Raw genomic sequence first — 15310 nt, 5'->3', positions numbered from 1 at the left:
TTTTAGATCCAATGCGCAACAGTTTTAACATTAAATAATATTCAATACAGATGACTACAAAATAATAAAACAGGTGGACATTGATTCTCTCCTGGTCTACAGTGTAAAATAAACCGCAGCCATAATTTACGCTTTAGAAAACCCCCTAAAAAATAAATCAACATCTGCTTAAAACGCCTGTACCATGAAGAAAGGAAATACACTAGCAACCCATCAAGAGATAATTAAAGAAGTAGAGTGTTAGCCAGCAGTGCTAAGGTGAACCAAAAGCTGCATTTGGCCAACAGGCTGAGGAATCCAAGAGCAGAACCCAGAGAAAGCTTGTACACTGACATGGACCGACAGGGACTGGCAAAGCAGAATGAGAGGCAAAGGCCGATGAAAGAGTGGCTGCAGAGGGGCTGCAAACCTGGGGATGCAGCGTCAAGGCTGATCCAGGCTGAGTACCTGCGTTGTCTTGTGGGATTATGGGCTACAATTGTAGATGCCATTGGTCCGGTCATCCCTTAAAACAACAGGCTACAGACAGGCAGAGCAGGTTCAGGACAGACAGGAAATCTTTTGGGCAGGACATCAGGTTGAATATCCTTCTGAGACACCAGCTATTACCCAGTAGGGAGGGCAGCTCAATTACAGAGCACCAGATCAGTGGCAGATCGAGGTTTACATATCCTAGACTTGACAGAATTAATATCCGTTAATTGGAGGGAGAAGGTTGAGACTCCTGGCCTGAACACGTCCAAACAGCACCAGCTAGAACTTAAGTACTCATGAAAATGTGCCCAGTTTCTGATGACCTCTGGCTTACCCAGGAATAACACAGGCATGATATTTTAATATGATCCAAACAAGTACAACCTGGGTAACTAGACTTCCAGAGTGGAAAACCAAGTCTTGTGGGTTGTACAGGTCAATACCAGCATGTGGTGGAGAACACCCACAATTTAATCTTCCAATCATTAGCACTCCTTCAGGTCTTGCAGTACACAAGTACCACTTTATAGATCTAAACAAACCAGTGGTTTGCAGTTAAATACAGTTTTAGCTACAGTACATCTTGTCTTTGATGGAAGAAAAATAAATGTTTATTGAGGCTCCTGAAGCCCAAGGAAAAGCTCAATTCACATAAATTTATCCATGTGAAATTTCACCAATTATATCACTTTATAATGACGGCTGCTAAAATTATCTTAACAACAATCTGTTTCCACGGACAATACACAGTCACTAAATTGGCTGTACTCAATACACTGTGACCAGAATAAAGTTAATTTTTAACTTTAAGTCTATAAACTTTTTTTTACCAATACTGCTTAACAGTTCTAAACCATTACTTTTGTAATGAGAAGCAGGAAGTTAAGTTCCATTAAAAATATGACTTATTTAACCTCTTTTTTCATTTGTATTCCCATCAAAACTGTTAAATAATTTTAGCAGAAAAACATTCAATTCATCCACAAAACTTTAATATTTAATAAATGTTTTTTTTTTAAAAAGTCCCTGGGAACTATTATAATGTGTAATTTGCAATGCTTTTGATGTATAAAGTTTTATGTTTAAGAACTTTTTTTTTACTAAGGCACCCACTGACTAATAACATCATAACTAAAAAAACAAACCATGAAACCCAGGGCACAATTGATGCTTTCTACTCCAATGACTTACAGTATCTTATTCACAGTTAGTTCCACTCCATCATGCATAATTGTTTCACTGCCATGAGAAACTGAGAGAAGCTAGTCAGCCAAAATCATTTGCACAGCCCTCAACACAGATTCAGCATATTGGGAATAGCTCGCCCCCAGGTCCGACGAGGAATCAAGCCACTTATTTTTTGACACATCTTCTGGGCTAATAGTTTTTACTATTTATGAAAGTTGGTTCTTTTTAAATCAAATACTACACCACAAATACTGAGGATAAGGATGATGTTGCTGTCAACTGGTTGGAGCTATCCATCCACTTTCTAATCGCTTCTGCCAAAACAGGGTCATGGGGGGAGCTGGAGCCTATCTTGGCAAGCCATTCCCTGAATAGGAAGCCAGTTCATCGCAGGGCAAACACGCACGCACTCAAACCCCTAAGGCTAATTTACCTCCAATGCGTCGTTGGACTGTGGGAGGAAAACCTCAAGAACATGGGAGACCAAAACAAACTCCACGCAGATAGCACCCCAGGTCCAGAACTGACCCCAAGGTCCCAGAATGGCAAAGCAGCAGTACTAACCACTGTCCCACCACCGTTGCTTCCTTTGAACTTTAAACTAATTTTCAGCATTATGTTATATCTTCTTGTCTCATGCATTTACTGGCAAGCACATACAATATTATTGGAAGAGCTCTATTAAATGAAATGTTGGCAAAGGAAGGTTACACAATAAGAAAATACTTGAGGTCAAACGCAACCCTTTGAGAGTTAATTCCCTCCTAGCTTTTCACATTTGTAAAAAATAGTTTGACCCTAACCATTATTAATTCTAAGCTGAGGAAGAAAAAAAGGCATTAAAAAGCATACAAATACTCTTTTACGGGTATTTAATGCTGTTTAAAGAAACTGTACAGATGAGCTAGCATTTGAAATACCATTTCTCTATGATTAACTGTTGAACAAAGTGCAAAAAGAAAGGCATACCTTTTCAAGCTTACAATTTCAATTTTACCCATAAATGCTTGTGTCATTTTCTAAAGCCTTTATCCAAAAGGGTTTTTTTTAGATCAAAATATGATATGACCACAAAATGCATACAGTAGGTCTAGTTTGTATACAGAATTTAAATTTAAAAGGATGGGATACCATCATGGTTCATTCAGCTTAAAAGGACTGCAGATGTTGGATTTCCCTAATTTAAAAATTTGGGAAGCAAGAAAGAAAAACATTAAAAATTATCTGCTGCAGCCCTTTGTTTTTGTACAAATCATTCTTCGCACTGCAAAGTATTACGCTTACCCACACTATTGTATTCAAATTCCTTTGTAAAAATAGGAATATTTTCAGGCATATCATTTAAGTACATACATTTCCGAGCCATTTTTCTGCCACTTTTCTAAGTGCAGTGTAGGGAGAAAACCTATCTACTGTACATGTTTTTCCATGTTCCACAGCTTAATCTCACAAGCGAGTTCACATAAATGAATGACAAATTTCCTAGGATGTCTGGGCCACACCTAAAACCCTTAATTCTGGTTTTATTCAATGTAAACTACTCTAAAAACAAGAAAACTGTAGATTTTCTGCTATTACCTTACAAGTACTCTTTAACCACTTCTTTTTATTGTATATCTAGAGAGAATTGCTCATCAACACTTATGTGTCCTTTGAAAGTAAAGAGTGACATTTTATCCTAAATTCAGATTTGATGAGGGTCACCAACAAGGAAGGAAACTGGAAGTTATGGAGGAAACAGATAATACTGCAGTCTAGTCCTGGAGAACTAGTAATAGAATAGAATGAGAGCAGATCTTCAGCAGATCTCGCATTAAACATTGCCTAAATAAAGTAAGCAAAATACTAGGAATTGTGAACACAAATCATGAAAAAGATGTTTGTTCAAATGATGGCATTCCAATTTACAAATTAATCGTGAAGCAAAGTTACTGTAAATGTTTATTAACAGAAATGATGAGAGGCACATTAAAGACTGTGATGTACAGTATGTGTCCTGTTACAATCTAATGTGTTGCATTGCATTGGCAGTGTCATGTGCTCTACGGTGTGCAGGAATATCTTACAGTGTAGTGAAAAGAGAGGCTGTCCCATGCACAAGATTTAAATGAAAAAGTACATGTAAGCCCTGAAGCTAATCTGCTGGGTGAGCTGATTTCATGAATATGAGATCTGTCTAGTGTCCACTTTTTTTAAACGTGCAAGATAAAGCACAGCTTCTGCTACACATTATAGAAATAGTCAAATAGAAAAGAGAAATAGTATTAAGGTTTAGTAAACTGTGACATTCTAAATACTATATGCAGAAAAGAAAACTGACAAACACAAAGCCTTTAGAGAACTGTAATTCCTGACCCTTTAACAAGTATGAACAGTACAAATGCTGACAAGAAAGTCTACATAAAATGCATGTTTCCCTTTCTATGGAGCTTATCAAATTTTACAACATGTATGAACACAAAACTGTAAAAAAAAAAAGTGCATTTTCAATCAGACCAACTCCAGGATACTCCATGCACTGTACTACTGACACGTATAAAATTAGTTAGAAATCATTCATTTAAATAAACATTGTTCTCCGATATTGCATCTAGACCACATATTCAATTTGGAATGCCACCAATTAAAAACAACAACAAAAATGGAATTCCTGAACTACAATACTTCAAACATTCTCTGAAAAAGGGCCTGGCAATATAAACATTAAGCTATCAATCAGCTCAAAACAATGACAGGAAGCAGCTCAAAGTCCTGAAGGTGGAATAAAGAAGAATTCATTGAGGATATAATCTGTTGGTATGATTCCTTCACTGTACACTTGGTTAGGTCTGATGTCTAAATATCAAATAAACTAGCATATTAAAGGACATCTGCAACACCAAACACAACATAATGTAATACAAAACAAGACATCTGCTACCTAGCCTGCATCTTCAATAAAACATTGAGAACTTGTTCAGCATTTTTAAAATGGACTTCCCCAGGTAATGACATTTAACCAACATTGGTCAACAACTTACTTTTCTCTAAAAAAGGACAAATGATTGTAGAGAGAATGAAACAACAAAGGCGTGCTATTTTCTGTACAGAGGGTGTGAGCAACAGCAACAGCTTACCTCACATTGTCGAATCAATAAGAAATACAGAGTGACGAGCCAGTATGTATGAAAAGACAACCATGTGTAAAGAGGAAATAACAATATTACACAGCTCAGGGAAGTCTGACTCATAAAATGCTCTAAAAAGAAAACACCAAGTTGAGTTGGTTGTCTTTATGAGCTTTACACAAAGAAAAGGCATGTTTAAGGTCAAGTCTTTCCCAGTCAGTAAATAGTGTGCAAAATTTTTCTTATATAAAAAATAAAGTTTATTACTATGTACAATAAAACTCAAATGGTTAGGTTTTGAAATGATTTCAGCTTTCCATGGAATTTTTGCTAGTAGTGTGAAATAAAATTAAAAATAAAGCAGGGGACATTATCAAAATAGGGATTTGAAATTACTGACTCTTATAAGAATTAAAAATGCTAAAGCTCTAAAAACATAAAAAGGTCTAAATATAGAATGGCCACTTACTGTAACTAAAGTCAGAAAAATCTTAAGATGCATAACTCAAAACGTCACTTTAAAATGTAAAATTTGTAGTGTTCCAACTCCGAACAGGCAAAAATGTTAGGCATGTATATGTAAGAACTGGATTATCATCTTGACAACACTAGCTGTGTCAATCCGGTTTAGCATGACAAGTGTTTTAATCAACAGAATCACAAAACCCCCAAACAGTGTACACAAAGACAGGAGGATAAAGATTAATAAATCACTTAATAACTATCCCACATCATCCCTGCCTTACAGCAAACCAGAATGTTTAAAAGGGCAGTGCAGGTCACACATCTGCTATGTAAAAATATTAACATTTATTCTTAATAAAAGGCAAGTATTTCCAGTCATTCAAAATGGCTGTCACACGCTATAAACCTAAGTAACACACTGAACAACTGAACAAGTGGAGCTTTAAATTGTTTATCTGGTGAAGCCAATGTCTAGAATGTAGGATGAGTCCTACCATTAAGGGGATTACCCTAGCCAGTCCTTGCTGTGCTCTTTCACTGAATGTGACCCAAAGCTCCAAGCTCAGACAAAGAGGGAAAGGCAAAGGGACTGGATAAAGGGAAAACCAGTATTTGCAGCATTACGTGCCCAGCACTTCACTTAAATATGTGCACTATGGATGGCAACAAGAATTTTAAAAATTTTAAATTTTAAAAGAAGTAATAAACTAAAGTGTTAACCAAATTTGAGCCCAATTCCTTGTTCGTTTTTTGTGCTCTGCTACCTTCTTGCCCTGTTGTAACTGAAGTGTACATAACTTTTTGAAAAGAATGAAGTACAGCTCCAATGACTGGTTGTCAGCTGAGATCTTGGTGGAGACGGAGGAAGCACTCTTTTGCCTTCAGCTCCATAGAGTTATGGTAGTTCAAACGTTCAAACAGCAGCAAGTGAAGCACAACAACAAAAAATCATGCAAACACGGTACTGAATAGGGAAAGTCTAGAGTGAATTTTTCTAAAACAAACTGTGCATGAAAACTCTAGAATGGAGAAATTGTCATTGAATGTGAAATGTACATTGTTAAATTAATTCTAGAATTGTGGTATTCAGACATCAGCTTCCAATGCAGTAAAAAAAGAAATCCCACTATACTGTATAATACTGGTATAACCTATAAGTACAATAATACTGACAACTGATTCCTGGTTATAATAATTTGAATCCTTAAATCAAGGATTTAAGTTACTGAAAAAGAAGGTCTATCTTGCCCGGACAAGCTTAATGATTTGAGCCATTTCTGGAGTCTTGCATAAACAGAGAGCCCCAGTGCTGCAATGCTAACCAATGTGCTACCCATAAATGCAGTGGCAGGGGAAGAATACTTCAATCAGTTATTTTCTGGTATATATTTATAATTAAATTGAGGGGGATCTGTGGAATTTTGTTTTCACTTTGACATTATAGAGCGTTTTGTGTCGATCAATGGCCAAAAATCTCAATGAAATACATTATGATTCCATATGGTGACAGAATATGAAAAATTACAAAGGGGTGAGTATATACAGTATAGTAACTGTACATATAGTAAATACCTGCACTAATAACTTTTTTGAATCACAAATATAAACTTTTTTTTGAAGATTTAATATAATGGTCTATACCAGAAGAAAGTATCATCTCCTACAAATAATAAGAACACTACTTCTATCTGATTTAAATCAATCTTAAGTTATTGTGCCACTCACAGTTTCTAAATAATAAAACATATATAAAGCTTTTCACTCAACACTGTGCCAGAAAGAGCAGACTTTGTAGTAACTCGGGGATCCAAAGGATCACTAGGGAGTTGAATTACAAACCATAAAGGTAAACTGTGCAGAGAAATACCTACTGTAGCTTATTTTCTCAAATCAAGAATAAAAATATAAGTGAGGGAACTTAAGAAACTACTAGTTTACATGTCCACATTTTTACATTAAATTAATTCAAACTGTTCAACACATTAGTGATTGAAAAATAAAAGATGCACAGAGATTAAGTAATCTTAGAACTTCATAATACACAGGTACAGTATATTGGGACTGGGACAATCTTTAAATTTATAAGAAAATTCATGTTCTAAGTCAAACTTTGTTAGCGCGTTATGCAGATTAAATCTAAAATGGCCAGATTCAACAATCAAAGCTTTGTAAAATCGATCCATCCATATTCTGCCCACCTTATCCAATATAGGATCACTGGGAAACTGGAGCCTATCCAAGCATCCACATAGGTTTATCCCAACCAATACGTCAAGCAACAGGTGCAAGGCGGGATCCATACTGCACGGGATGCTTCTCTCAAAGGGCACACACAGACACAAACACAAACACGCACACACTCGCACCATGGCCAGTTTTTCCCAGAAGCTTCTATATAAACTTTACTATATGATATTTTTACATCTGCAATAGATTGTAACAGCATGAAGAAACATTATCAACCAAACTGCTAAAACCCAAACTTTATTTGTATGACAAATAGAATAATTACAAGTTAAAAAGGGTTTCTAAGTAAACTAAGATGGCCACCAAACCACCATTTATTTGTTCAGCTTTCAATGAGCCACAACACTACTTTCTGCTGTTTAAAACTTACTTTAAACAATTGTGCAATGCCTCGGAGCTCAATGCACCGCTGTACTATACACCTTTGACTTGGATTACCATTTTTGTTTCACTACCAGATATTATTTGTTCGGCTTGTTACAATTTATTATGTACTGTTTTGTATTGTACTGTCTACATTGTGTGGTGTTGTCTTTTGTACCATGTCAAAAGACCATCGCAAATAAGAATTCTAATGTACAGTACACATACATATGGCAATATATTCCTCTTCCTATAATTAACTCCAAACACTAATATAGTTTAGCAAATACCTGGCACGCTGTCAATCCAGCATATACAGTATCAAGATGAACATGAAGCTGCCATTTGGTTCTTACACCTCAAGCTGCATATTGGCAACCACTACACCAACTGAATGAAAACATGGTAGATTTAATTAACAAATCTGCTTCTTATTTGCATCTCACTTGTTATAGTGATCAATTTCCAGCTCATACCAACTGCTAGGCAAAATGCAGACTCTTTTGCAAACTGCTCTTTATTTCAGGACAGTTTGGACAATTAACCACAAACTGACCACAATGGCCGTCTGACCACCATTTTGTTTGCAACATTCATACTACCATTGCAAGTTTCACTACACCTAACCTACTTGCAGGTTAAAATATAGCTTGCAGCAATATTTTAGATACTTATAACAGGTTGTTTGATAAAACCAGCTCCAAAACACAAGCTCCTCTGATACAAAAGCTAGTTGGCCAATTAAATCCAAATGTTATAGTCATGCTTGTAAACCCCTCCTCTTAAGGACGTTCCAGCCCTTCCTTGTTTTCAACTGATCTCCTGCACCTGGTTCCGGTTCCTTCCCCCTGTCCTATAAAAGCCAGGCGTTCCTGCCAATCTGGGCTCAGCTTCGGTAGATGGATGCCCAGAAGCCTGCCTACCTGCGAGTCCAGGAGCAACTCAATGGCATAGGCCTTGTCAACGGTGTCCTGACCATCTGGGTCCAGGACCAGGGAGCGTCTGCTCCCGTTACCCCCTTTTTATTCCCCCCAACCCTCCGCCGAACCCCGCTCCGGTTTTTAACTTTGTTTGTCTGTCAGGATAAATTACCCAGTCTTGGACATTTGCTACCCTCTCGGATTTGCCTTGGATTCCCTTGGACTGTTTGCCTTGGCAACACCTCCCCCGAACACCAGCGCACCATGGACACGCCCCCTGTTTTCCTTCCAGCCCCCTTGCATGCCTTTTTCCCTGTGTTTTCCTCACTCCCCCTGGATCGTGTTGTCTGCATAGGGTCCTGAAAGAATGCTTTGTGACAGTTATACCTATAACACTCATACCATTAGGAGGAGTATGTGTGAAGATGGGGTACCTACATAAATCAAGACAGTTCATTGGCCACCACTTCTTTTTTTGATGGTTGATATTGTGGCCCATAACACTAATTCCTGCTGTATAATTAATATTTGAACTCCAAACTTGGTAAGTATAATTCTAGTTTCATCTTTTACTCATGTGGCTAAAGTACCAGGGGACTTTTACAATTTGTTGTGATTGTACGTTAATCTTAATTAGTTTAATTGTACATTATTCTTGTGCTATAAACCAAATAATGGTACTTTACAATCACCATGAATAGGTGATATACAAGATACAAATTTACCCACATGTATAAATATTTGTTTCTGTTTGATTCATGCAAAGTTTCTAATGATCTTCCTTCTTTTGGCAATGACAATAGACAGCTGTCAGCTACAGCATAACACCCATTGGAACACCCACTTTTTCAGCTGGGAAAACATGGTTTTCACAGCAAATAACCTTACAACAGGGAGCTTAAAACTATAGAATAACCCTAAACTTTCACATAAACAGCAATGCAAAATACTATAAATGCATGGAGTAAAACATAGACATTAAAGAAAGTGAATTAATGAGATTGAAAACTTTATTTTTAATCTTGATTTCCTAACATTTTCCATATAGGGTTTCCCGAGTGGGACAAATGGAAAAATGGTCAAGTTCTCCATTTGGCATGAAGATGGGCAAGAGATCACATTTTTTTTTACAGTAATCACCTGTGAGACACAAGTGCTACCAGTAAGAGTCCTCCATTGTGGGTCCACAATGCAAATGAAGAGGACAGCTTGCCATTGAATGATTTGGAAGACATGTGCAATTTCTAGAACCTTTTAGATTGTGGCTAGGATCAAAGTTTATCACAAGCCGGCAATTTCATCAAATGGGGACATCAAAGGACAGATAGTCGCAGGTTTAAAATACAGTTTTTAACAGGATTCATTCAAATGTGTTTATGCCGAATTCAGAATCGAAATGAAATTGTAGGCATGTTTGCGCTGGAATAAAGTGCTTAAAAAACCAACTTTTTTAGTTTCAAATAGTATCAGCTCTCAGACTAAAGCATTTTACAGTTTTGTAGCTGTGGGATATTCTGAACAATCCAAGAATTCTTAGCAAGACAGTGGGTAAACAGCACTATCTTTAAGAATCAGGTACAATGAAACAGCTTTCTCATATCACAAATACTGTTCTACATGCCATTAGGAATGAAAGAGAAGGTAGTCCGCTCCTTGACAAACAGGTGTGCCCTTTCTGCTTTCCTACCCACCATGCTCAAACCTTTCCTTAATACAAACAATAATAACAGGGAAGAAAGGAGTGAATGTTTGCACAAAGAAATTCAAGATTTTTTTGTGCATGAACATCTGTGTACAAATACTGCCCTTATCAGATCACACCATCTCTTAATAACGAGAAAAGAAAACCAGCAAGAAGGTTGAAATACCATTTCATAAGCTCGCTGCATGTTTCCCCCGTGCATTGGTGGAAAACTTCAACTTTATCATGTTTAATCCTTCACATCAATTTAACAATGTGAGAAAATGGCAAGGCATTTGTTTCAGCAATTAATCCAGCCGTTCCATCTTTAAGTAGAAGCATACAAAAGACAAAACTGTGCTCAGTAGACAATAGGTTTATTAGGACTTCCAATGACAATCAATCTGATAAAAATGTCATATATTATACAGTAGAATAAAACAGATCCTAGAAGAAAATTAAACCAACGATGACTTTAAAAGACATAAGGCACCTAACAAAGAGAAAACTGTGTATTTTCTTTCTTTGTCTGGTTTGAAGGTACAAATGTTTCGAAGCACTAAAGACAAACTTTATTTTATTTCTGCCGTCTAACCTGAAAAAATAATGTTCAATATTTCTTTACAAAAAAAACATCCTAACCAATCTAACATGAAAAACAAAATTACAGAAGAAGTGATGAACAGCTTTAAAGTCAACCTCAGCAAAAACTCCCATGACAGTTATGACTGGTCTTTCATTTTTGATAGTTTCTGGGTTTGTGCTATACAATATAACAACGCCGGGTGTTCTTCATTTCCTGTTAATTACTTGTTAGACCAGATGCATATTGTACCTGTTTAGCAGCGTGAAAAAAAACATAAACATGGACTTTATAATAAGTACCTATGATAACAAACATATTCAGAGGATACAATTAAAGAGGTTTACTCTTTATTGCAGGGAGTCTTCTACATCAGAGCTCCTACAGGCTTGGACTAAACATCCACAGGGATGGATTTGTCACTGTGTGCCATAGCAACACCTACAATGGGCCGGGGTTGCTCCCAATACTACATACCCAGAAGGAGTACTCTACTGGAGGAGAACAATGGCAGTAGACAGCCGACTTGACAGTTACCGTCAGCTGACGAATACAGTTAAATTCACTAACAACCCTCAAGGAACAGAATGACCCGAGAATTTTCCAAATCCGGGAGGCGTCTCTCTTTTGTCATTTTAGAGTTTTTAATATCGACATATTTCTTTCTTATTATATCCTTTATCCAGTAAAAACTTTTATTTGTATATATACTGTATTTCAAAAGCCATTTTCTAAAATACAATTCACATATTTTAACGTTGGTATAATACAAAACAAGTTTTGAAAAACAACACACAGAAAGCGTATTACCATTCCTCTAGATGTTCGATTCAAGACTGATATGATTCAAACTTTTCATAAACATAAAGTGTTCATAAACGAAAAATGAAAAACCCACAGGATCACGCCACTATAATATGAGAGCTGTACATTGAGCAATCTTCCCGAATCTCATAATATTACATTATATTATATTACTTCTTTTTATCCCCATCATGGTTTATAGCAAAAATCACCACGGACAAAATCCTACGGGATTCCTGACACCCGAATGCTGGGTGGCAAATACTCTGCCACTCTGTTCTAGCAAAGCCTTGTCTCGATCAGTATGCACATTACGTAGAATTACTATGTAACTTTTTCACTCCCGCTGTTTTGAAACAAATTGATGTAGAGAAACATTTCTGTTACAGCAATTACTATTGTCTTTATACTGCATTCAATTCTGTGAAAAAAAAATATTTTATGGAATGAATATTAGGATTCGGTTACTGGTTACTGGTCTTGTCTTTGTGTCTGCCACTCAGAAAGAGTAACAGCCTTAAAATCGGGCCATAAATTATATCGCGATATTAAATCAATCGTTCAAATATACGTAACAAAATATTTTCATTTTCGTATTTGACTAACCTCCTACTAATATAACAATGCTTTACACCGCCTATGGGTCTCAAGGTACCATCACTGGGCAAGCTTTTAATTTAGAAAGAAAATACTGGAAGCAATTTAACGCATCAAAATAAACAATGCTGACAGGCTGCAATTCCCAGTATTATAAAGGCTTACCTCTGTGCATTGAGGCAGGTCCTTTGCTTCCACAGTTACCCAATGGAGCAGCAGAGTGCAGATGAGAGCGCAGGGAATCCGGACGGAACAAGGCGTTAAATAAAACGCTGAGAAAAAAACCTGCCGTTTCATATATCCCTTCAGTTCCATTTCATTTATGACCCACTGAGGCCCTTCCACAGGAGCACCAAGAACGTATGTTTATATGAGTCTATTTCAGATTACAGTGCTGGCTGTTTTACACGCACCTTCCTTCCTCCAACCCCACTGCTCAACTCAACCCTGTTCCTCCGCTTGGAATTACATCCACCGGCTTTAGATAGACACACCGATTGTGACGTCACCGGGCTTGGCTAGGAGAAGCGCAACTCGCAATTAATTCCGCATATAATAAACAACTGATGTATACATCAATCCACACACACACATATATAAAGTGGACTTTCTTCTACTTAAAAGTGTTAGGTTTATGGTTAAAATGACAGATTTGAATATTTAATCACTGAATGTGTTTTTTTTATTTTCCGGTATACAAATATAGAGTACACATGTATGAACATTATACTACAAAGCATTAAACATTACGAAGCATAGTAATACATTCAGCTCGCAGTATATGCATGCTTTTGCTAATGATTAACACAGATGCGCCACATTAAAATGAGCACGTCTTAAAATATCTAAAATACCGTAGTCCAATAGAAACGTTGATGTTAAAAAGTTAAGAGTTAAAGCGAGTTAATTCTTTGGATAGATCCTTTTAATGAAATGATTTAGCATAGTAACGTTTAAATGGTTTACTTTGGCATGGCATTGGATTCTCCTCTAAATCAGTCACCCAATAACTCTAATAAATAGTATATACAGCACCAAAATGACTTTCTTTCATTAGACTGAAAAAAAACAGAAGCTGAAATGATGGCTATTAATGGTGTGTTTTTTTTATTTCTAAGGATTTATTTAATTGCTACCAAGCTAATGTGTTCGCCATTCTGTAAACTTAGTGTTTTTCGACTTTCCTTCAGCTTACTTAAGAATGCAGTGACGAAGCTGGAAATTATGGAGAGTCACAGAATTCCTTATAACATTTTCTCCATTTCTCTTACGAATGCCCATTTTCTTCCTTGAAGAAAGAAAGTAGATTCTGTTCTACTTTCTTTATATATATATATGTTATATATATGTTATATACAGTAGGAACATCTCTATAGGAGTACTATACTACTTCAATAAGGAAAGAAATCCTTGTTCCTGTCTGGCAGAATATACAGCATCTTAGTCGGTAATTATCATACTGTACATCTAACACACTGTCATCTTCACATCTATTCAATAGCGACAGTATGATTTCTCTTTCTGCATTGTAAATATCCTTTAGTGGTTCATAAAATATAAATTCAGAATACAAGACAGTGTCATGCTTCTTGGACAACTTAGAACACAAGAAAAGGGTTGCTTCTTACAGTTTTCTGCAATTAATGAAAAATAAACCAAATAACTCCAGATTATAACCTCACCCAGTAACAGAAAGCTCCATTTTCTTTGTAAGAGTCACTGCAACCCAGATCTTATCCCACAACCATAAGGTACAAGGCAGGACTATACTATACCTTAGATAGAATGACAGCCCATAGCAGGGCATGCATGCACAAACAATTTTTGACAATTTTTGAAGTGAGTTTGATAATTTGTTAGAGTGTGTACTTACTTTGAAACATTTTGTTTTGTGACATAAAGTTTATTTTGATAGAAAAAAATAAACCTAGACAATATAAGAACATAGTTTATAAATGAGAGAAAATCATTTGGTCCATCTAGGTCAATTAGTTACTAGTAATTAATTCATCTGAAGATCAGATCCAGAGATTTTTTAAAGAGCAATAGCATTGTGTTAGTCAATATGCCTGGACATCTGGAAAAGAAACTGGAAAGGAAACTAGTGTGTCTTGTAAAAACTCACAAACAAATTTCACACAGAAGATTCCACACAGAATCACACCCAGGACCCAGGAGACATCATTAAATACCACAATCCATGCCACCCCACAGTATGCATGGAAATTTTGATTTAGTATGTATTTAACAAGAGCAATTACAAGAATGTGCACAGCTGAAAGATATTTGACATGGTTACCCATGATCAGAATTTTTATCATTTACAAGACATTTCAACGTTTACAAAAACATAAACATGTAGATATACATTTACATGTATCCTATGAGGTTACTGTACATCCATATATCCATGTTCATATCAGGAACGCCTTTCAGATTTCTAGTGTATTTTATGAGCAAGTGGTTGCTGTGAAAAGTATGTGAGTTCTATGGTTTAAGGGAATTTTTATAGACATATGGCATTTATAAGTTCAGACAGATGGCTTAAATGTCATACAGGGGATACCAAAAGATAACTACAGTGCTGGACACATAAGTAAGGGCCTCAGTTATTTCAACTTGTCTTGTCAGAAGGAAGTGTCCAAAAGTAGAAAAAATACAAGTACAGTTTGACAAAAGCATTAAATCTGTGGCAAATACTTTTGTTTAAATTAAAGAGTGCTCGTCTTAGATGTGCCAGTGCTAGATGTGCCCTGTGTAACGTGAAGTAATGGAGGCATGGCGATTGCTCAGGTTTACCATTTTCTCAGCAAGTGAAATCATTGCCAGTATCCATTTTACTGCTGCTGCCAAGACAGAGGGAGCACGCAGAACAAATACC

At 36.4% G+C, this 15310-nt stretch overlaps 1 protein-coding gene across 1 annotated transcript in view; it reads right to left on the bottom strand.

The window, feature by feature from the left end:
* elapor2b (endosome-lysosome associated apoptosis and autophagy regulator family member 2b) overlaps positions 1 to 12911 on the bottom strand; it is a 51545-nt gene extending 38634 nt beyond the window's left edge. Inside the window, exon 1 of the mRNA XM_088922882.1 lies at positions 12595 to 12911. Coding sequence (XP_088779008.1) covers positions 12595 to 12744 — 150 coding nt within the window. The 5' untranslated portion in view covers positions 12745 to 12911. The remainder of the gene's footprint in view (positions 1 to 12594) is intronic.
* Between the last annotated feature and the right edge of the window lie 2399 nt (positions 12912 to 15310).

The sequence above is a fragment of the Atractosteus spatula genome, chromosome 8 (genome assembly GCF_055471065.1).
Source record: "Atractosteus spatula isolate fAtrSpa1 chromosome 8, fAtrSpa1.hap1, whole genome shotgun sequence".
Taxonomy (NCBI): Eukaryota; Metazoa; Chordata; class Actinopteri; order Semionotiformes; family Lepisosteidae; genus Atractosteus; species Atractosteus spatula.
The sequence above is the reverse complement of the archived record's forward strand: the minus strand, read 5'-3'. Positions and strand labels throughout refer to the sequence as shown.